The sequence below is a fragment of the Pan paniscus genome, chromosome 12, assembly GCF_029289425.2.
Source record: "Pan paniscus chromosome 12, NHGRI_mPanPan1-v2.0_pri, whole genome shotgun sequence".
In the NCBI taxonomy this organism is placed as follows: Eukaryota; Metazoa; Chordata; class Mammalia; order Primates; family Hominidae; genus Pan; species Pan paniscus.
Window position 1 is genome coordinate 99034225 of NC_073261.2, and position 23239 is coordinate 99057463.

The 23239-nt window shown below is 45.2% G+C and overlaps 1 protein-coding gene and 1 non-coding gene across 3 annotated transcripts in view; both read left to right on the forward strand.

Annotated features, from left to right (window-relative positions):
- IFT172 (intraflagellar transport 172) overlaps positions 1-23239 on the forward strand; it is a 44196-nt gene that overhangs the window by 12052 nt on the left and 8905 nt on the right. For both annotated transcript variants that reach the window (XM_003827109.5, XM_034952842.3), the window contains 23 exons: positions 166-219; positions 458-561; positions 1052-1137; positions 5427-5539; positions 6695-6862; positions 11909-12045; positions 12273-12380; positions 14615-14699; positions 15003-15095; positions 15960-16037; positions 16279-16527; positions 16703-16781; positions 16994-17114; positions 17301-17445; positions 17975-18064; positions 18614-18711; positions 18862-18997; positions 19083-19199; positions 20185-20327; positions 22178-22271; positions 22420-22484; positions 22676-22856; positions 23099-23208. In XM_003827109.5, coding sequence (XP_003827157.2) covers positions 166-219; positions 458-561; positions 1052-1137; positions 5427-5539; positions 6695-6862; positions 11909-12045; positions 12273-12380; positions 14615-14699; positions 15003-15095; positions 15960-16037; positions 16279-16527; positions 16703-16781; positions 16994-17114; positions 17301-17445; positions 17975-18064; positions 18614-18711; positions 18862-18997; positions 19083-19199; positions 20185-20327; positions 22178-22271; positions 22420-22484; positions 22676-22856; positions 23099-23208 — 2654 coding nt within the window. The remainder of the gene's footprint in view (positions 1-165; positions 220-457; positions 562-1051; positions 1138-5426; positions 5540-6694; positions 6863-11908; positions 12046-12272; positions 12381-14614; positions 14700-15002; positions 15096-15959; positions 16038-16278; positions 16528-16702; positions 16782-16993; positions 17115-17300; positions 17446-17974; positions 18065-18613; positions 18712-18861; positions 18998-19082; positions 19200-20184; positions 20328-22177; positions 22272-22419; positions 22485-22675; positions 22857-23098; positions 23209-23239) is intronic.
- Positions 2181-2282, forward strand: LOC112438930 (U6 spliceosomal RNA). The gene has a single exon (XR_003027248.1). It is a non-coding gene; the product is annotated as a U6 spliceosomal RNA (small nuclear RNA).

The following is a 23239-nucleotide window of genomic DNA, read 5'->3' on the forward strand; positions in this document are numbered from 1 at the left end:
GGTTTCTCTCAGGGACCAGAGCAGATTCTGATACAGCACCTCTTTTGTGTAGTGCCAAAGCCTACGTAAATATATCTTTCCACTTCCCAACCTGTCATTCTTCATTCTTTCGGCATTATCTTGGGTATTTATCCACATTGCTTCTTAAGTCTTCTCCCGTTACAGATAGCCTGGCAAGGATCTGGTGGCAATGAGAAGTATTTCTTTGAAAATGAGAATGTGAGTAGAGCTTGATTCACCATCACCATCTTGATAAGCCTCCTTCTAGCTTCTGTGTCATAAAGATGGCAAGTTGCAAGGGATAGGGAAACAGCAGATAAAGAAACAGGGAGGATGAAATTGGCAGGGTAAGAGAACAAGGAGAAAAGTGGTAGTCACCTTGAACTGACAGTACACCTCCCACTACTGTCTTTCTTCATGTAGCCTTTCCACCGTATAACAACTCCATTTTTCCCAGGTATGCATGATCTTCAATGCCGGAGAGCTAACCCTGGTGGAATATGGGAATAATGACACCCTGGGTTCTGTACGCACTGAATTCATGAACCCCCACCTCATCAGGTAACCTCACAAGATTCTCTGAATCCCTGAAACCCAGAATAATTCCTTTTGGACTCCTAAATTCTGTGTCCTCCAGTTAATCCAAAAGCTTCAGCCAGGTGTGGTGGCTCATGCCTATAATCCCAGCACTTTGGGAGGAGGAGGCAAGCAGATTACTTGAGTCTAGGAGTTCAAGACCAGCCTGGGCAACATGGTGAAACCCCCTCTCCACTAAAAATACAAAAAATTATCCAGGCATGGTGGCACACCCCTGTAGTCCCAGTTACTCAGGAAGGTGAGGTGGGAGAATCACCCGGAGCCTGGGAAGTCAAAGCTGTAGTGAGCTGTGATCACACCACTGCACTTCAGCTTTGGCAACCAGAGTGAGACCCTGTCTCAAAATAAATAAATAAATAAATAAAAGCTTCATCCCATATGGTACTTCAGAGCCTTTAATAAACATCCCAACTACCTCAGCCCATTTTGCCTTACCTCACCCTTCATGTTTCAGTGTTCGTATTAATGAGAGGTGTCAGCGAGGAACAGAAGATAATAAGAAATTGGCTTATCTTATTGATATTAAGACTATTGCTATAGGTGAGTAAGACTCTCTCATAATTTTAATAACAAAATAGATGTTTATATCACACTTCCATACCACAGGATTGCGTTCAGTGGGGAATGCAGGAATCTGAGATGCACCAGGTAAATAGTAACTCCACATGTACAGTGGATATATATGAAATGTTTAAGTCAATATGTGTGCATCTGTACCTGGATATCTAGATATAAAAACAAAGGTTCAGTCCAGGCACAGTTACTCATGCTTGTAATCCCAGCACTTTGAAAGGGCAAGGCAGGATCATTTGAGCCCAGTAGGCCAAGGCTGCAGTGAGCTATGTTTGTGCCACTGCACTCCAGCCTAGATGATGGAGTAAGACCCCATCTCTTAAAACAAAAACAAAAACAAAACCCAGAGGTCCATATAATTATTCACGTTCTTTAGACATATATCTTAGGGTTGGCAAATTGTGAGTAGTAGAGAAGGCCCATTAAATTTATGAATTTTCCTGTTTAGACTTCATAGAATCATAGACTGTTAGAACTGGAAGAGGTCTTATTTTTTGTATAGTTTATCATTAGTAACTAATAATGACAGAAATTTTATTTGCATTTCACAAATATTAACATATAAGATTTATAAATCTTATATGTTCATATTTTTATCGTGAAATGTTTCAAGCATAAAAAGTAGTATAGAGAATAGCATTACCTATACAATGTAGCTGTTAAAAATGGGGCTCTGGGCCAGGCACAGTGGCTCACACCTGTAATCCCACCACTTTGGGAGGCTGAGGCGGGCGGATTGCTTGAGCTCAGGAGTTTGAGACCAGCCTAGGCAACATGGTGAGACCCTGTCTCTATGAAAAAAGAAATTAATTAAATTAAAAAAAAAAAGAATGGGACTCTAGAGTCAAACCATCTCAATTCTCTACCTGTGTGATCTCAGGAAGTTACTTCATCTTTCTATATCTCAATTTCCTCTTCTACAAAATAGGGATAAAAATAGTACTTTATATGAAATACACTTATCCCTGGTACATAATAATAAATGTTAGCTATAAATAATGATATTTTTCTTGCTTTGGCAGTACATATATTAAAATTGGAATGATAAAGAGAAGATTAGCATGGCCCCGTGCAAGGATGACACACAAATTTATGAAGCTTTCCACTTTAAACCAATTTTTTAAAAGAAGATATTATCACTTGTTTATCCATACCCAGTTCTGTCAAATCCTGACATTTTGTTATATTTACATTGAATCATTTTATATCCTCCCTCTTATTGATGGGCATTTAAGTTGCTGATTTTTCACTATTACAGTGATTCAGTTAGTTCCATGCCTAGAATGGAACTGCTAAATCATAGAGGAGCTGTGTCTTCAACTTCACTAAGTATTTCCAAATTGTTCTCTAAAAAAGTTATACCAATTTCTATTCCCACCAGCAGTTAGAGTTTCTATTGTCTGACATCTTCTGTAATACTTGAAATTGCCTGACTTCATAATTTGGCTTAAACGTGATATATATAAAATTAGATCTCATATTAATTTCATATATAATAATTATTGACCATTTATATTTCTTCTTCTGTGAATTGCTAGTTCCTAACTCTTACCCATTTTTAAAATCAGAGTGTCTCTTCCTCATTGATTTGAAGGAGTTCTTTGCATATGCTTATATAGACTTTGGTGGTTATTTGCATTGCAGATATTTTTGCCTCAGCCTGTGGCTTGTCTTTTCTCTCCTTTTGGGAGTCTTTTACTGTTCAGACATTTCACTTTAAAATAGTCCTTTTTTTTTCACTTAAAAAAAAACCAGTTTGAGGCCGGGCACAGTGACTTATGCCTGTAATCCCAGCGCTTTGGTAGGCCAAGGTAGGCGGATCACCTGAGGTCAGGAGTTCAAGACCAGCCTGGCCAACATGGTGAAACCCCGTCTCTACCAAAAATACAAAAATTAGCCGGGCATGGTGGAGGGCACCTGTAATCCCAGCTACTCGGGAGGCTGAGGCAGGAGAATCACTTGAACCGGGGAGGTGGAGGTTGCAGTGAGCTGAGATTGTGCCACTGCACTCTAACCTGGGTGACAAGAGTGAAACTCCGTCTCCAAAAAAAAAAAGAAAAGAAAAAGAAAATAGTTTATGATGCTTTAAGTCTAATTTAAGAAATCCTTTCCTATTCCCTCCTATATTTTAACATTTTTAAATTTTGCTTTTCACCTGGAATTTGTTTTTATGTATAACGTGGGTAGCGATCTAATTTTATTTTTTTCCATATGTTTAACCATTTGTTGAAAGTCCATTCTTCACCCACTAATTTGTAATGCAATCTCTGTCACAAATCAAGTTTCCATATACATGAGTCCATTCTCAAAATAGTTGCACATTTCATGAATATTATATTTCACATTAGGTTTCTGCACTCAGAAATGTAGGTATCTATAATGGAAACAATAATGTAGACCAAGAGGCCTAATATTCGAGCAGCAAAAATGAGTTGTGAGAACTTGGACAAGCAATTTCACTCTGTAGGTCTCATTTTCAATGTATGTAAAATGACAGAGTTCAAGGCCGGGTACGGTGGCTCATGCCTGTAATCCCAATACTTTGAGAGGCCGAGGCGGGCGGATCACCTGAGGTCAGGAGTTCGAGACCAGCCTGACCAACATGGTGAAACCCCATCTCTACTAAAAATACAAAAATTAGCCGGGCATGGTGGCGGGTGCCTATAATCCCAGCTACTCGGGAGGCTGAGGCAGGAGAATCGCCTGAATCCGGGAGGTGGAGGTTACAGTGAGCCGAGATCGTGCCACTGCACTCCAGCCTGGGTGAGAAGAGTGAAACTCTGTCTCGGGGAAAAAAAAAAAAAAAAAAAAAAAAAAGTTCTTCTCTTAACTTTTTTGGGCTATCAACCCTTTGGAGTATCTAAAATCGTAGACCTTCTCAGAGAAAAATATATACTGTACACACATAATTTTGTGTATAATTTCAGGGTTCTGAGGAGTTAGGGCCGTCGCCACTCTAGAACTCTGATTCTACTTATAATTGGGGCATTAAAATGTGGCTTTATCGGCCAGGCGCAGTGGCTCACGCCTGTAATCCCAGCACTTTGGGAGGCTGAGACAGGCGGATCACGAGGTCAGGAGATTGAGACCATCCTGGCTAACATGGTGAAACCCTGTCTCTACTAAAAATACAAAAAATTAGCCGAGCGTGGTGGCTGGCGCCTGTAGTCCCAGCTACTCAGGAGGCTGAGGCGGGAGAAAAAAAAAAATATGGCTGTATCATTTTCCTTTTTTTTTTTTTTTTTTTTGAGACAGAGTCTTGCTCTGTCATCCAGGCTGGAGTGAAGTGGCGCGATCTCAGCTCACTGCAAGCTCTGCCTCCCGGGTTCACGCCATTCTCCCGCCTCAGCCTCCCGAGTAGCTGGGACTACAGGTGCCAGCCACCACACCCGGCTAATTTTTTTTTGTATTTTTAGTAGAGACAGGGTTTCACCATGTTGGCCAGGCTGGTCTCCAACTCCTGACCTCAGGTGATCTGCCCACCTCGGCTTCCCAAAGTGCTGAGATTACAGGCATGAGCCACCATGCCCTGCCGATTTTACTTTTTAATTAAAGGAAGATTGTTTTTTAAATTGGTCTTCACAATTATGGACACCAGTGGACATTTGGTCTTTAGCTTAAGCATATATAACAAAGTGAGGCCCATTGTTCATTAATAATGGATATCACTAAAACTTATAAATAGGCTTTGATCAAGAGACCCCCTGAAACCATCCCAGCCAACCCTAATTGGTCTGCTCTAAATGTGATAGTTTCTGATAATGTCTAGAAGATTCAAACCAAACTAAAATATTCATCCTCTGCAGTGACCAGCCTAACTTTAGTCAGAGGTTTGTCTGTTGCCTTCCCCACCATCCACCCTTGCAGTGCTCTTACACAGTAGGCATTCAAATATACGGGTGACTTCTTAGAGCATGTGACCATCAAGGTCATTGATTCATCAGCCTTGTCTCACTGCTGTATTGTATCAGGCTTATCTTTAATGTGCTCAGTGCTGCCTTCGAGGGGATTCTGTGAGTAGGAGAAGCCACTTGCTCAATAGTTCTAGTCTGCTCTGAGGTAACTCCATAAGCCCCAGAGAGTGATGACATTTCTGTGGGTCTGGACCTTTTGAGTTAACAACATAGTTAAACAAAACCTCTACAATTCTAAAAGAGACCTAGCTTCCTAGGCATCCTAGCAAAATTATGTGTGTTGGCCATACTATGTACATGTGTGGAATCTCTCTTCTTAACCCTGTCTCCTTTATTCTATAGTGGATCTGATTGGTGGCTACAACATTGGCACCGTCAGTCATGAGAGCCGTGTGGATTGGCTGGAACTTAATGAGACTGGACACAAGCTCCTCTTCAGGGACCGGAAACTTCGTGTGAGAAGAGCTACTAAGGCCTTAGGCATTGGCTGGCCCACAGAGGGTGTGAGACAAGCTGCCACCAGGGACTGAGGGAGGCAGGATGGAGCACATTGTCTTTGCTGTGTCATCAACATGGCAGAAGGCACAGAATAATCAACATTCTCTGTAGCTGATACCAAAACTGATAGCAAAACCCATCCTTTATTACCTCTTTTTTTTTTTTTTTTGGAGACAGTGTCTCACTCTGTCACCCAGGCTGGAGTGCAGTGGTACAATCTGGGCTCACTGCAACTTCTGCCTCCCGGGTTCAAGTGATTCTCCTGCCTCAGCCTCCCCAGTAGCTGGGACTACAGGCACGTGCCACCACACCTAGATAATTTTTGTATTTTTAGTAGAGATGGGTTTTCACCATGTTGGCCAGGCTGGTCTCGAACTCCTGACCTCCTGGCCTCAGGTGATCTGCCCGCCTCTGCCTCTCAAAGTGCTGGGATTACAGGTGTTGAGCCATGCGCCCAGCAATCCTGTATGACCTCAGAGGTGATTGTATTATGGCAACAAAGTCAAGAAGGGAGTTTGGAAGTTGGTGTCTCTTACTATTCACAGTCTGTGCCCTCAGGAAACTTCCTTAACCCTGCATTCCTCCTCCTCATGCCTAGCTGACCTTCACCTAGACCTGCTGTCCAGTGCTTTTCAGCCACGCTTATCTGATAGCATGAACTGGCTGGAGGACAGCCTCTTCGTCCCTCATTGATTCTCATCCCAATATGGTAGCACCAGAGTCTTCAACCTCAGATCAAAGAGACAACCTGATGACTTTTCATTTCAGTGAAAGCCACATCACAAATTTCTGGATAATTTAATTTTTCTAGTGGCCTGCCATTTGTAATCCAAGCTGGTAACTCTGGCCCAGAGTTATTTCAAGAAGGAAAGTCTGACCTTCACCTAACTTAAAATTCCTGGGATGTAGATCTTTGTTCTATGGGTCATCTCTTACTTGACCAGAGTTAGGATATACCAGCTCAGCAGAAAGCAGGTCAGTAAGCTTTGAAATGCAGCATGAACCTGAGTGGTGGGTTAGCTCACCACATCTCACCATTAGGAAAATGGTCAAAAGCAGGAGACAACCCCACATCCCTTTCTAATTGTGTTACCTGCCTTTTCTTTTTTCAGTTGCATCTGTATGATATTGAAAGCTGCTCTAAGACAATGATCCTCAACTTCTGCTCCTATGTGCAGTGGGTCCCAGGAAGTGATGTGCTGGTAGCTCAGAACCGAAACAGTCTGTGTGTATGGTACAACATTGAGGCACCTGAGAGAGTCACCATGTTCACTATTAGGGTATGTTGGACACTAGGGGCCCTCAGATGTGGTATTGAGCTGATTAATTAGAGCCATGAGGAGACTCTGAAGGCTACTTGGTTTTCTGTGTCCACCACCCTTAATCTCTGTGATAGAATTGGCAAATAAAGCTTAGACTTATGGACCAGCCCCCAGAACCATCCTTTTTCAGATTCCTGACATTATATTAGACCCTTGGAGTATGGGTTCATTACAGTGGCCCCGGGAAGTCACCAGGTCATAATATGGAGATCCCTGTAGGCTGGAAGATCCCTGATAGGAGAGGCAGTTCTAATGTCATCTCCTTCTGTGCTGATTCTCCGTTATAAGCCATTCAAAGTGCCTTTTTTTCTCAAATTACAGATCAGCTCTTCTCTCCTGTCCTACCACAACATCATACATACCCAGTAGTCTTCCAAAATCTGGGAGGAGCCAGAGAAAACGAGAGGCAGGCTCCTGTGCTAGGCTAGGAGTGTGTGTGTATGGGTAGAGCGCTTGATGCTTTCTTTTTGTCCTTTTCCATACCTTTTTAAAATCTCCTTTTTACCTCATTTTAAACTGATTAGGGTCTAAAATTTATTTGTTTAGTTCTTTCTTTCTTTCTTTCTTTTTCTTTCTCTTTCTCTTTCTCTCCTTCTCTCTTTTACTCTTTCTTCCTCTCTTTTTTTTTCTCTCTCTCTTTCTCTCTCTTCTTTCTGAGACAGGGTCTCACACTATCTCCCAGGCTGGAGTGCAGTGATACAGTCATAGCTCATTGCGGCCTCAGGCTCCTGGGCTCAGCCAATCCTCCTGCCTCAGCCTCCTGTACAGCTAGGACTACAGGTGCATGCCACCATGTCCAGCTAATTTTGTGTTTAATTTCTTTAAACACCTTTTATTTTCTCCACATTTTGGGTTTGAAAGTTATATGTCCTGTTTCTGTAGAGGTTACCTTGAAAGTTTAACATGTAGTTAAATGAACAAAGTCTAAAGTTAATCAGCATCTAACCACTCCCCTGCAAACAATACAAGACTTTAACTTTCATCTTCTCCCCTTTGTCATTGTTGTCCAGTATTTTAGTTCTAATCTTATTTTGTCTCCAAAGTTAGGCATGATTATTTTATTTTATTTGAGACAGAGTCTCTCTGTCACCCAGGCTGGAGTGCAGTGGCGTCATCTCGGCTCACTGCAACCTCTGTCTCCTGGATTCAAGAGAGTCTCCTGCCTCAGCATCCCAAGTAGCTGGGATTACAGGTACCTGTCACCATGCCCAGCTAATTTTTGTATTTTTAGTAGAGATGAGGTTTCGCCATGTTGGCCAGGCTGATCTCGAATTCCTGACCTTAGGTGATCCACCCGCCTTGGCCTCCCAAAGTGCTGGGATTACAGGCATGAGCCACCACGCCCTGCCTGATTATTTTATAAGACAGGATTCATTTAGATTTACCATCAAGGTACCAGTTCCTTTGTTTACCTTTTCTTGCAATGCTAATCTTCCCTCTGGAATGACTTTTCTTCTTCCTGAAGAATATTATTTAGAAGTTTTTTGTTTCTGTTTTTTGTTTTTTGAGACAGGGTCTCACTCTGTTGCCCAGGCTGGAGTACAGTGGCACGATCTTGGCTCATTGCAACCTCCACCTCCCAGGTTCAAGTGATTCTCCCACCTCAGCCTCCTGAGAAGCTGGGATTACAGGCATATGCCACCATGCCTGGCTATTTTTGTATTTTTAGTAGAGACGGGTTTCACCATGTTGGCCAGGCTAGTCTCGAACTCTTGACCTCAAGTGATCCGCCTCCGTCAGGCTCCCAAAGTGCTGGGATTACAGACATGAGCCACTGCGCCCAGCCTTATTTAGAAATTTCTTTAGTGAAAGATGATAAATTTTCAGTTTTTCATTATCTGAACATGTTTTTATCTAGCCTTTGTTCTGAAAAGATGCTTGGACTCAGTACCCAGTTCTAGATTGACAGTTAATTTTTCTTAATTTGTAAATGTTGTTTCATTGATTGACTTCCATTGTTGTTCGGAAAAATTTATCATCAGCCATTTCTGTACAGGTGATCTGTCTTTTCTCTTTGGTTTCTCTTTTTTTTTTTCTTTTTTTTTTTTTTGAGACGGAGTGTCGCTCTGTTGCCCAGGCTGGAGTGCAGTGGCGTGATCTCAGCTCACTGCAACCTCCGCCTCCTGGGTTCATGCCATTCTCCTGCCTCAGCCTCCCGAGTAGCTAGGACTACAGGCGCCTGCCACCACGCCCGGCTAATTTTTTGTATTTTTAATAGAGATGGGGTTTCACCGTGTTAGCCAGGATGGTCTTGATCTCCTGACCTCGTGATCTGCCCGCCTCAGCATCCCAAAGTGCTGGGATTACAGGCGTTAGCCATCGTGCCTGGCCTCTCTTTGGTTTCTTTTAAAGTCTTCTTTTTTAGGACCGGGCACAGTGGCTCACACATATAATTCCAGCACTTTGGGAGGCTGAGACAGGCGGATCACTTGAGGCCAGAAGTTCAAGACCAGCCTGGCCAACATGGCGAAACCGCATCTCTACTAAAAAGAACAAAAATTACCTGGGCATGGTGGCGTGCTCCTGTAATCCTACCTTCTCGAGAGGCTGAGGCATGAGAATTGCTTGAACCTGGGAGGCAAATGTTGCAATGAGCCGAGGTTGTACCACTGCACTCCAGCCTGAACGACAGAGTAAGACTCTGTCTCAGAAACAAACAAACAAACAAATCTTCTCTTTTTCTTAGGTGTTTTGAAGTTTCACTACAATGTGTCTAGATATAATTTTTTTTTTTTTTTGAGACAGAGTCTTGCTCTGTCATCCAGGCTGGAGTGCAGTGGCACAATCTTGGTTTACTGCAACCTCTTCCTCCCGGGTTTAAGCAATTCTCCTGCCTCAGCCTCCTAAGTAGCTGGAACTGCAGGCGCATGCCACCACACCCAGCTAATTTTTTGTATTTTTAGTAGAGATGGAGTTTCACCGTGTTGGCCAGGGTGGTCTCAGTCTCCTGACCTTGTGATCCGCCAGCCTCAGCCTCCCATAGTGCTGGGATTACAGGCATGAGCCACTGCACCCAGCCATAAATTTTTAAAATTTATCCTGCTTAGTATAGATTGTGTTTCCTGTGTTTATGAATACACATATTTTCATCACTCTTGGAAGTTTCTTAGTTATTATCTCTTTGAACGTTCTTCTCCTCAGCCATTCTCTAGTCTCTTCAGAACTCTAGTTAGGCAAATGTTAGATTTCTTGTTTTACATTTTTAATTTCTCTTTCATAGTTTCTTTCTTCCTGCTCCATGCTTCATTCCGGATAATTTCCTTTTTTTTTTTTTTTTTTTGGAGACAGGGTCTCATTCTGTTGTCCCATGCTGGAGTGCAGTGGCGTGATCTTGGCTCACTGCAGCCTCGACCTCCTGGGCTCAAGCTATACTCCTATCTCAGCCTCCTGAGTAGCTGGGACTACAGGCGTATGCCACTACAGGCGTATGCCACCATGCCCTGCTTTTTTTTTTTTTTTTTTTTTTTTTCAATTTTCTGTAAAGACAAGTTCTCACTGTATTTCCCAGGCTGGTCTCAAACTCCTGGGCTCAAGCAGTCCTCCTGCCTGAGCCTCCCAAAGTGCTGGGATTACAGGCATGAGCCACTGCATCTGGCCTCTGGATAATTTCTTTAGATCTGTTTCGATTCATTAATTTGCTTTTTATCATTGTCTAATCTGCTATTTAAACTGTACATTGAGTTTTTTACTTCAAATATTAAATTTTTCTTTAAGTTTTATTTGATTATTTCTCCAGTCTGCCTGGCCATATTGATAATTTCTTATTCCTTGCTTAATTTTTCATTTCATCTTTTAAGGTATTTAGGTGCTTCATAAATAATTATTTTATATTCCATAACTGGGCTTAAAAACAAAACAAAAACAAAATGAAACAAAAAAACAGGGTCTCACTTTGTCACCCAGGCTGTGAAGTGGCATGATCATGGCTCACTGCATGAGCAAACTCCTGGGCTCAAGTGATCTCTCACCTCAGCCTCCTGAGTAGCTGGGACTACAGGCACATGCAACCACACCCAGATAATTTTTTTTTTTTTTTCAGTAGAGATGAGGTCTCGCTATGTTGCCCAGGCTGGTCTTGAACTCCTGAGCTCAAGTGCTCCTCCCACCTTGGTCTCGAAAAGTGCTGGGATTACAGGTATGAGCCACCGAGCCCGGCCTTTAACTGTTATTTTTAATATCTGAAATTCTTGAAGGTCTAAAACTGTTGTTTGTAGTTATTGTTTACTTTTTCATAGTGGTTGGTTTCCTTGTATTTTTTTCCTTTTTATTGTGAGCTCATGTTGCTTTGAATGTATTTTTTTGGAATCCTGAGGGCTTAAAATGGATATGTTCTCCTCCAGTGATGATTCGGTCTTGCTTCTGCAGGAATCAGGCATATTAATGATCTGTAACCATTTCTTTTGTTCCCTTTACTAAAGAGTGGATCCTAGGTTTAATTAAGGATTTTCAAATTCAGACTCCCCATCCTGCTGGAGGGCCTGAGGTTTATTCTCATGACACTGCATTTGCTTTCAGGACAACTGTACTTTTCTCATTTGCTCACTTTCTTTTTTTTCTTGCTCAGGATTTAGCTTATTGACCTTTTTCTTTCAGTCTGTCTTTTTCTGAGAGAGAAGGGTAGGATATGGGTAGGGAATATTCTTAGTGATTTCTTCAAGTAAGCCCAAGCAATGCATTAAAAAGTATGTTCCAGGTTCAAGTCATATTTTAATGAGAGATCCCTTAAGAATATCTTACTCTTATGGTACTGCTGGAAGCAGAAGTGAATGCCACACTTTATACCTCCAAGAGTTGGTGCTGTCATAGGAGTATGCTTTAACCCAAGGATATTGCTATAAATGAAGTATTTTTTTATGCTTGAGAGAAACTAAAATGTTAGGAAAATCAGGGCCGCTGTGACTCTCTTGACCACTGACTGGGTCGGATGAGGGTGGGTCTTTTCTATAATTGATTCAGTGGAAACTAACCTGAAATTGCGGTGGGTGGGGGGATAAACTTTTACAGGGTGATGTTATAGGTCTGGAGCGGGGCGGGGGAAAGACCGAGGTGATGGTGATGGAAGGTGTGACTACTGTTGCCTACACATTGGATGAGGGCCTCATCGAGTTTGGAACAGCCATTGATGATGGCAACTACATCCGGTGAGAGGCTGGCCAATAACCAGTGAGGTGGTGGGAGAGTCTGGTTCTGAGAGGGGAGGACCTGGGGTGGGGTGTAAAACTGGCCAGCACTAATAAGGATCCAGTGATCCTGGGAGGAGATGAGACAAAGATGGCCCTTCCCCCTCCCCTTGCCCCATCACCAGTCTTCTGCTGTATCTTCCTAACCCATTCCTCATTCATTATGCTTTGCTTCCTTCCCTTTCCAGGGCAACAGCCTTCTTAGAGACTCTGGAAATGACCCCAGAAACAGAGGCAATGTGGAAAACCTTGAGTAAACTGGCACTAGAGGCAAGGCAACTACACATTGCGGAGAGGTGAGGTAGACATGTAGAACAGAGGTGCCATGCAGCTAGGAGGGATAATCACATGAGTATTTTCCCTGTGGGCTACTCCAATCCGGTGTTAAGGTACTCCCTCCCTTCCCACTGCCAGCAAATAGCATAGAGCCCTTCTGCAGTACAATATTCCAAACACTCTCCCATCCTAGATTATAAGAGTATGCCTTGACCAGGCGTGGTGGCTGATGCCTGTAATCCCAGCACTTTGGGAGGCTGAGGTGGGCAGATCACAAGGTCAGGAGTTCAAGACCAGCCTGGCCAACATGGTGAAACCCCGTCTCTACTAAAAATACAAAAATTAGCCAGGCGTAGTGGCGGGCGCCTGTAATCCCAGCTACTGAGGAGGCTGAGGCAGGAGAATTGCTTGAACCCAGGAGTTAGAGGTTGCAGTGAGCTGAGATTGCACCACTGTACTCCAGCCTGGGTGACAGAGCAAGACTCTGTCTCAAAAAAAAAAAAAATATATGTCTTGGCTGGGCACGGCGGCTCATGCCTGTAATCCTAGCACTTTGGGAGGGCGAGGTGGGCAGATCACTTGAAGCCAGGAGTTTGAGAGCAGCCTGGCCAACATGGCAAAACCCCAGCTCTACTAAAAATACAAAAATTAGCCGGGCATGGTGATGCGCACCTGTGGTCCCAGCTATTCAGGAGGCTGAGGCACAGGAATCACTTGAACCCGGGAGGCAAAGGTTGCAGTGAGCTGAGATCATGCAACTGCACTCCAGCCTGGCTGATGAGCGAGATCGTATCTCAAAAAAAAAAAAAAAAAGTGAAAAAACAAGAGTATGTCTTTTATTATTTTTACTGCCCCTTCTTGTAACTAGGTTCCCTTTAGCATTTTTTTACTATTCATACCCTTCAATCTATGCATATGTGTATAATCCAGGTTTGGTATAGGAGTGCAGTTCACAGGACAAACTTGGGACTCCAGACTCCTTGAGTTCAAATCTTGGTTCCAATTACCAACTTATATAACCATAGAGAGGTTATTTGACCTTCACAAACCTTGGCTTCTTGATTTTCTCTGTGTAGAATAGGGTTAATAATAGTATTTGCCTCATATGATGATAAAGAAGATGGTAAGGATATTGGTGATGAAGGAGTGATGAGAGAATCTGTGCAAAGTGCTCGATAAATGTCACCTGCTGCCATTTTGGCTAGGAATCATCCTTGATCCCATTTTCTCCAGACTTCCCACATGTAGATTATCAGCAAGTCCTAAGGACTCTGTCTTCAAAACACATCCTGATGTCTCCATCCTTGTGCAGACCACTGCCATCTCCCACCTGCAATATTGCACAGCCTCTTAATTAGTCGCACTGATACTATTTCTTGTACCCCTACCATCTATTCATCCCAGAGCAGCTGAGGTCATTTTTTTAAACATAGATTGTGTCATTTTCATGACTGGAACCTTCCATTAGCTTACTGTTTTACTTAGTATAAAACCCAAACTCCTTGTGTGGCCTTAGCCCTGAAGTTTTTTGGCCTCTGCTTCCTTCTCATGCCAGCTTCCTGCTTGCCCATTAGTCTCCAACCACACTGGCATCCTTTTGGCTCTGTGAGTGTGCCAAGCTCATACCTGCTATAGAGCCTTAACGCTAGCTGTTCGCTCTCCAGGAATAACTTTTCCCCATCCTGCCATGACTGGCTTTTTCTTGTATTCAGGTCTCAGCTCAAATGTCAGTTCATCAGAGAGACCTCCAACTACCAACTTAAGTGGCCCCTTCAGTCACTATCTATAACAGGGGTATCCAATCTTTGGCTTCCCTGAGCCACGTCGGAAGAAGAATTATCTTGGGCCACACATAAAATATACTAACACTAATGATAGCTGATGAGCTTAAAAAAAAAAAAAAAGAGAGAAAAGAATCACAAAAAAATCTCATAATGTTTTAAGAAAGTTTATGAATTTGTGTTGGGCCACATTCAAAGCCATCTTGGGCCATGGGTTGAACAAGCTTGATCTGTAATATTACATTACTTTATTTTATTTTTTATTATCTCCAATTTTACTAATTATTTGTCTCCACCAGAATGGAAGTTCTCTGAGAGCAAGGCCCTCATCTTCCTTAGTCTCTATATGTCTCCAGTGACAAGACATTGCCTGGCACATCATAGATGTACATCAATTTGTATTTGCTGAACCAATGAATTAATGATGATTCTATAATAATATTACTATTAATGTTATTGCTTCCATGCCATAGGTGCTTTTCTGCTTTGGGCCAAGTAGCAAAAGCTCGATTCCTGCATGAGACCAATGAGATTGCAGATCAAGTATCCCGGGAATATGCAAGTATTATGCTCCTGATTCATTCTGTCTGTCTCCCAAGCTGATTTCTCTTAGTATTCAGCCCCATGATTCCTAGCTTTCCAGCCATCCCTAGTTTCCTTTACCCTGCCCACCCCACCTTTACCCTCAAGTCAGACCATTTCAGAATTGCTTTTGCTAAACCTCAAACCTTTAAGCTCCATGAAGTGTTTTACCTTCCCAAGTCTTTTGTTTTCTACATCCTTCTGGCCTTCCAATTTCAGCCCTCACAGACAGAATGGCAGCACCTACAGAAAAATCAGAACCTCCTTTTTCCCCCACAGGGCGGAGAAGGAACAGACTTTTATCAGGTCCGAGCACGTCTAGCCATGCTGGAAAAGAACTACAAACTGGCTGAAATGATCTTTTTGGAACAGGTAATAGGAAAAGAGGGACAGGATGGAAGAGGGGATATGAGGGGAAAAGAGAGAAAAGGGGGTACAAACTCAAGGGAGGAAAGCGTGCTGGTGAACTAGGCTTCCAAAGGTTTGGGGAAAACTTTCAAAGGGGTTTATATAGTTAATTTCACCCTTTTCTTAATTTCCTCCTCTTGTGTTAGTCCTTACTTTTCTAGACAAACTTCCTTCTTTGGCCTTTGATTACTACTTTCTGTCATAAGCAGTCTACTACCTCCCCTCCAGTCCAGAGCCTGTCTTTGCAATTCTTGTGCATAGGGGTAGATCCAGGTTTTGTGGGCCGGAAGCTTATACAATTTGAGGAGCTCTCTTTAAGAACAGTTGCCTTAGGCCAGGCGTGGTGGCTCACACCAGTAATCCCAGCACGCTGGGAGGCTGAGGCAGGTGGATCACATGAGGTCAGGAGTTCAAGACCAGCCTGGCCACATGGTGAAACCCCATCTCTACTAAAAATACAAAAAATTAGCCAGGAGTGGTGGCACATGCCTGTAATCCCAGCTACTCGGGAGGCTGAGGTGGGAGAATCACTTGAGCCAAGGAAGCAGAGGTTGCAGTGAGCCCGAGATCACACGACTGCACTTCAGCCTCGGCAACAGAGTGAGACTCCATCTCAAGAAAAAGAACAGTTGCCTTGGAAAGGGTGTGTGCAAATAAGGAGCCCTGAAGCTTAAGCTTCTTTTAGTTTCCCAGTATTTCTGTTGGTATAGTAGTTAAAAGGCTTTTGGTCCTCATGGGCTGGCATCTTAGCCAGGCTGAGGAGAGCTTGCTGCTTTCTGATCCTCATATCTTTCTGGCGTCCCTCTCTGCTCTGCCTGTTTCCCCTAGAATGCTGTGGAGGAGGCCATGGGCATGTACCAGGAGCTACACCGTTGGGATGAGTGTATCGCTGTGGCTGAAGCCAAGGTACCTGTTTTATCTTCTCCACAGTTGTTCAGAATTTGGTTCTGCCAATTTCAAAAACCTCCTTTTGTCAAGGAGGCCATAGAAACCAGAACAGGGTTGGGGCTTGGACTTGATGTGGTGAGGAGTTAGGATACTGCTGACCCAGGAGGATTCCCCTTGTTATAGAGGGATTGGAGAAGCATGGGAGGCAGAAGGGTAGGAAGGGGGATGTGACTCCTAGTTGTCCTCTGTGCATGTCCAGGGGCACCCAGCCCTGGAGAAGCTACGTCGTAGTTACTACCAGTGGCTGATGGACACACAGCAAGAGGAGCGAGCAGGTGAACTACAGGAGAGCCAAGGGGATGGGCTAGCAGCCATCAGCCTCTACCTCAAAGCTGGGCTCCCTGCCAAAGCTGCTCGGCTGGTGCTGACCCGAGAGGAACTGCTAGCCAACACAGAGCTGGTAGAACACATCACTGCAGCCCTTATCAAGGGGGAACTCTACGAAAGGGTATGCTGGCTTCCTTTTCCTAGCCCTTATCTCCAGAGCTCAGGACCCTTCCCTTACCCAGGGGAGTCTTGGGGTGCAGAGCGCTTCCTGACTGCTGGTGTTCCCTTGTTTTCGGAGCTAATACTTAGTTCTTTGTGTTGTAGGGGTATCATAGTAATGTGGTATGTGTTAACAGGCAGGTGATCTCTTTGAGAAGATTCACAATCCACAGAAGGCCCTGGAGTGCTACCGTAAAGGCAACGCATTCATGAAAGGTACTAGCCACCTATAAGCCATCCTTTACTGTTGTGGACTCTTGCCCATCTGGTTCCCTGGCACCTCTTGGTGCGTGTGTTCAGGATGCCTGGCTCCAGTCCTCCATTCCTCCCCTTCTTACCTATTCTCCATGCTTCATCTCCCTGTCCTACCTTTTTCCTGAGGCCCATCCCTGGAAATCTGGGCTGAGCATCTTTTCTCTCCCTGGCAGCGGTAGAGCTGGCTCGATTGGCCTTCCCAGTGGAGGTGGTGAAACTAGAGGAGGCATGGGGGGACCACCTGGTGCAGCAGAAGCAGCTTGATGCAGCCATTAATCACTACATTGAAGCCAGGTATGGGAGTATGGGAATGTAAAGGAGATTTAGGTGTGAAGTGAGGGGCAGTGGAGCAAGTACGGACACCAAGGCCTTAAAGAAGAGATCTCAAAATGTAGGTTGAAGTGTGCTTAAAGGGTCCTTTTACCTCCATTCATCTTCATCTTTCATCCTACATATTTATATCTTTCCCAACTTTGCCAGGTGCTCCATTAAGGCAATTGAGGCTGCCCTGGGTGCCCGCCAGTGGAAGAAGGCAATTTATATATTAGATCTACAGGACCGGAACACTGCATCCAAATACTATCCTCTCGTGGCCCAACACTATGCATCCCTGCAGGAGTATGAGGTGAGGAAGAGTCCCTTTCCGCAGCACGAGGCAATGCAGTAGAGGATAACAATGAGAGAACCCAAAGCAGGAAGTGGAGGCAAGTTCACCAGATCCTTCTTTCTGGGCTCCAAACAGCATCATCACCTTGAAGGGGAAGAGAACAGTTTACTTTCCCATTTTCATTCCAGTGTGACACAGATATCGCCCTTCACCCCAGATATATAAAGTGAGTCTCTAGCTGTGTTCCAGCCAGCGTGAGTGATTCTTCATGAATAATGCTAACATAGTTATGATATAAAATTGCTTTGCATTGCAGAAATGTGAGGCCCTTTTGGATTCCACTGTATTGTCCTTGTACTGTTTGGGGCTGGTCTTTCTTTTTAAATGGTAGAATGTATGAGACACCCATACTCATCTTTTCTTCTCTATTATTACAAGGTTGTATCGCAGGCTCTCCACCATCCCAGCCAAGGTTTGTTCTTTCCTCATTCAAGCTGCTTTAAGTCTGTTGCTCTGACCTTTTGTATCTACCTCCCATCAACTACAGATTGCTGAGGAGCTCTATACTAAGGGAGATCGGACAAAAGATGCCATAGACATGTACACCCAGGCTGGTCGTTGGGAACAAGCCCACAAGGTAGGGATGGGTGGAGTTCATGATAAGAGAACTCTGCCTTAGTGGCAGTGTGGCCTCATTCCTTGATACCTGTTTCTCCTCTTCGCTTGGCTCCCTGAAAGCTGACAAAGAGTACCAAAAAACAGTCTGAGCCACTTTGATCCCTAGCCATAGGGAAAGGAAGGGATGAAGAGAGGCCCTTGTTTCCAGACCTATCTATCATTCTGAAGGAGCAGATGGGCTTGGGAGCTGGGGAATCTGAACTACCACTCCTAATGCCTCTGGTCACATTGATGACTTTGTTCTTGCGCCTACACTTCAGAGTCCAGTGGTTACAATGGGAGTGTATGCCCCAGCCAAGGCATCGCAGACCCTCCCACCTTAGCAGAATATAGTTCTTCCTCTGCTTCTTATGGACTTGGAATTCCCCAACCTCACTAGTAGAGTGGCAATACCCAAACTCCTGTGATTGTTGGGAGAGTTCAGAGTTTCTGAACAAGCAGGTTTCCTTGAAGCCCTGCTTCCCTGGGGAATTGGATCTGAGGCTGCCTTGCCTCTGTGCCTCCACAGCTGGCGATGAAATGCATGAGACCAGAAGATGTGTCAGTGCTATACATCACTCAGGCCCAGGAAATGGAGAAGCAGGGCAAGTACCGTGAGGCTGAAAGGTGAGCCGTGGCCCCAGAGGAGGTGTAGAGGGAGATGAGATTTCAAGGCTGGGAGGAGGGATGGGGCCTGAGGATGTGTACCCTCTGCCCAGAAGGCAGTGATAGCAGGGATCGGGTCTAGGAGGCCCCAGATATATCTCCCTTCCCCAGGCTATATGTGACAGTACAAGAGCCTGATCTTGCCATCACCATGTACAAAAAGCACAAGTTGTATGATGACATGATCCGCCTGGTAGGGAAGCACCATCCAGATCTCCTCAGTGATACACACCTACATCTGGGCAAGGTGAGCCCTTCTCCTGGCTCTCTCTATCTCTTCCCCAACCAGGCTCCATCTCCCCATCTCTCCATCCTGACTCACCTTCCTGCAGGAGCTGGAGGCTGAAGGCCGACTACAGGAGGCTGAGTACCACTACCTCGAGGCCCAGGAATGGAAGGCAACAGTGAACATGTACCGGGCCAGTGGGCTTTGGGAAGAGGCCTACAGGGTAAGGAGTTCAGGCCACGCTGAGGGATACATCCATCCTTCTTTCCCACGTTTTTCCTTTTTTTCAGAAAGGGTCTCACTCTGTCACCCAGGCTGGAGTGCAGTGGTGCAATTATGGCTCACTGCAGCCTTGACCTCCTGGGCTTAAGCACTCGATCCTCCCACCTCAACCTCCTGAGTAGCTGGGACTATAGGTGCGCACCACCACAGCTGGCTAATTTTTTAATTTTTTTGTAGAGACAAGTTTTCACCATGTTGCCCAAGCTGGTCTTGAACTCCTGGGCTCAAGCGATCCACCTGCCTTGGCCTCCCAAAGTGTTGGGATTACAGCTATGAGCCACCTTGCCCAGCCCTTCTTTCCCACTTTAAGTGACTAATTCACAATTGGTCAGAGCATCTTTGAAAATGTAGTGAAGATCAGAGTCTCTCTTGCCAGAACCATGTCCACATCTGTATACAGAAAACTTCACTTATAATTTTAAGAGTCTGTGGACCAGGTGAAGCCTATCCTTGGACCCTAAGTACTTTAACCTAAGTTAAGAAACCCTGAAATTTAGCCCTCTTCCTGTTAACTTTTTATTTTATTTTATTTTTTGAGATGGAGTTTCGCTCTGTCACCCAGGCTGAAGTGCAGTGGCACAGTCTTGGCTCACTGCAACCTCCACCTCCCGGGTTCAAGCAATTTTTCTGCCTCAGCCTCCCGAGTAGCTGGGATTACAGGCACTCACCACCGTGCCCAGCTAATTTTTGTATTTTTAGTAGAGATGGGGTTTCACTATGTTGGCCAGGCTGGTCTCGAACTCCTGACCTCAAGTTATCCTCTTGCCTCGGCCTCCCAAAATGCTGGGATTATAGGTATGAGCCACCACACCCAGCCTCTTCCTGTTCAATTTAGAACAGTTACTGGATCCTTGTCAAAGCCGAGGTCAGAGATGAGAAGGGAGAAGCTCTGTATTGCAGGATTATTGAGTGACTTTGCTTTACAGGTAGCCAGAACTCAAGGAGGGGCTAATGCCCACAAACACGTGGCCTATCTGTGGGCAAAGAGCCTGGGAGGAGAGGCTGCAGTTAGACTGCTTAATAAGCTGGGACTCCTGGAAGCTGCTGTTGACCACGCTGCAGACAATTGGTGAGGCCCCAAGCTTTCTCTCCACGGGCCCCATCCCAGCCAGAGCCACTATCTAGAGAAAGAAAATTGATGTATAACTGAAAGAAAGATCCTTGGAAGGACATGATAGAGTAGCATGAATAAATTAACTGCTTCTATTCCCTAGGGGCTCAGAACAGTGTTTAACCTTTGGCTGTTCTAAGAAGGGTGGAGAGGAAACAGATTGTAAAGCTAGGACTGCAGACTGCACTAAACCAATAACTTACTCCTGGGTAATGGAAGTGTGATTCTGTCAAATGCAGAGTGAACTTTTTTTTTTTTTGAGACAGAGTCTCACTCCGTCGCCAGGCTGGAGTGCAGTGGCACGATATCAGCTCACTGCAACCTCCACCTCCTGGTTCAAATGATTCTCCTGCCTCAGCCTCCCGAGTAGCTGTGACTACAGGCATGCACCACCACGCCCATCTAATTTTTGTATTTTTAGTAGGGATGGGGTTTCACCATGTTGGCCAGGATGGTCTTGATCTCTTGACCTCGTGATCTGCCCACCTTGGCCTCCCAAAGTGCTGAGATTACAGGCGTGAGCCACTGCGCCTGGCCGAACTTTTCTTTTTTTTTGGAAGCACCAGAGTCCGTGAAGCATTTTATTTGTAAATATGTATTACATCTCTAGAAAAAGAATCCCAGGATTTTCCCTCCTATGTGTTGCTGTCTTGCTTCTTCATGGTCCATGATGCCAACTGAGGTTGTCAGTACAATAAAACCAAACTGGCAGGATGGAAGCAGATTATTCTGCCATTTTTCTTTTTTGTTTTTTTTCTGAGACAGAGTCTCCCTCTGTTGCCCAGGCTGGAGTGCAGTGGTGCAACCTTGGCTCACTGCAAGCTCCGCCTCCCAGGTTCAAGCCATTCTCCTGCCTCAGCCTCCCGAGTAGCTGGGACTACAGGTGCCCGCCACCACGCCCGGCTAATTTTTTTGTACTTTTTTAGTAGAGACAGGGTTTCACCCTGTTAGCCAGGCTGGTCTCGATCTCCTGACCTTGTGATCCACCTGCCTCGGCCTCCCAAAGTGCTGGGATTACAGGCGTGAGCCACCGCACCCGACCTATTCTGCCATTTTTCTAGATCTCTGATTTGCACATCAAATCTGGGGCTGATCATTCTACACTTGTTTAGCCTGCCTGTGAGGTTCACAGCAGTTTTCCTAGCTGTGATCATCAATTATTTCAAAATCGCCAATTTACCATACTTCAGCATCACAATTAGAAACCAGATGATGACTTTGGACCACAGCCTAATAAGGACCTGCCATTTGCCTCTCTTTCCGGCATTGTTGATGCTCTTGAGCACATCAGCCAGGACATTCATGCGCACTATTGCGGCGGTGCAGAAAGATAGCCAAAAGAGCAAAGTGTTCTCAAGCTACTGTTATCAGTGCCAATCGTGGAGTCCGATGCTAAGGGTGGTCTTGCTCATTTTTTGGAGAGACTCTGTTTCTGCTAATGTAGCTGGGGCTCAGGAAGAGATGGAGAGCACCAGGAGCCCTCCTAGCCCTGTCAGTGTAGGGCTGCAAGGCTCACTCCTCCCTTCCCCTTCGCAGGCCCAAACTAATTCCTCAGGAGCAGCTGGCCTCAGGGAAGGCATAGGCTTTTCCAGACGTCTCTTGATCCACGCTGACAGTGACGTGGTCTTCACAGGGCTGCCTGCCTGTCTTCCTTTTTATCTCTCCACGCTTTTCTGTCACTTCATATCTGTTATCCTTAAATCTGTCACTTTTTCTCCCCTCAACTCTGTCCTTTCTCTGTTTTGTCTTGTTCCTTTTATGAAGGGAAGCATGAAGTAAGAAAACTTTATCTGCACTTTCTGTTTCAGCTCCTTTGAATTTGCGTTTGAACTCTCTCGGCTGGCCCTCAAGCACAAAACCCCCGAGGTTCATCTCAAATATGCTATGTTCCTGGAGGATGAGGTATGGGTGTGATTTGGACCCCGACCGCAGAGCCCTCTTATTCCATCCCCTAGTGCACTGCTACTGGGTGTGCAGACCCCCAGTCTCATGCCTGCCTGTGATGCCAGTCTCCTTCTCATCATGCACGGCTGCCTTTCTCTCCCTGTAGGGTAAATTCGAAGAGGCTGAAGCTGAATTCATCAGAGCTGGTAAACCCAAGGAGGCAGTCCTCATGTGAGTTACCCCATACATTCCTTAATACTGTTTCCCCAGTCACCGTCCCAGGATCTTTCATGATTATCTTGACCTTCATTCAAACCTAGAACAAATCAGTGTTACACCCCTCAGTGACATGGCTGTTTGTCTCCCACTATTGGGGCCTCAGTCCTATACTCAGTCTCTCCTCTGTCCTCACCTGGAGGCAGGTTTGTCCATAACCAGGATTGGGAGGCAGCTCAGCGTGTGGCTGAGGCTCACGACCCTGACAGTGTCGCCGAGGTGCTTGTGGGACAGGCCCGGGGGGCCTTGGAGGAGAAGGACTTTCAGAAAGCAGAAGGGCTGCTGCTCCGGGCCCAGAGACCAGGCCTGGCCCTCAATTATTATAAGGTGGGGCACTGGATGCAGGGCCATGAGGGGAGGGGGAGAGTTTGTAAGAGCCCACAGAGAGCCACACTGACCCCTGGTATGAAGAAAGATCAGGGAGGTTAGTATTGGGGAGTGGGGAAGACAGGAAAGAGGAGGAGAAGAGAGGTCCAAGGACCCAGGAGTCTGTGGGCCAGAGTACCTGTGTGGCAGTGGGAAGCTGTCAGGCCTGCCTCTGCCCTCTTGATACCTGGAAATCTGAGCAGGAGGCTGGATTATGGAGTGACGCTCTGCGCATCTGCAAGGACTATGTGCCCAGCCAGCTGGAGGCTCTGCAGGAAGAATATGAGCGGGAAGCTACTAAGAAGGGGGCCAGGTATGAGGCCAGAGGTCCAGGCAGCATTGGC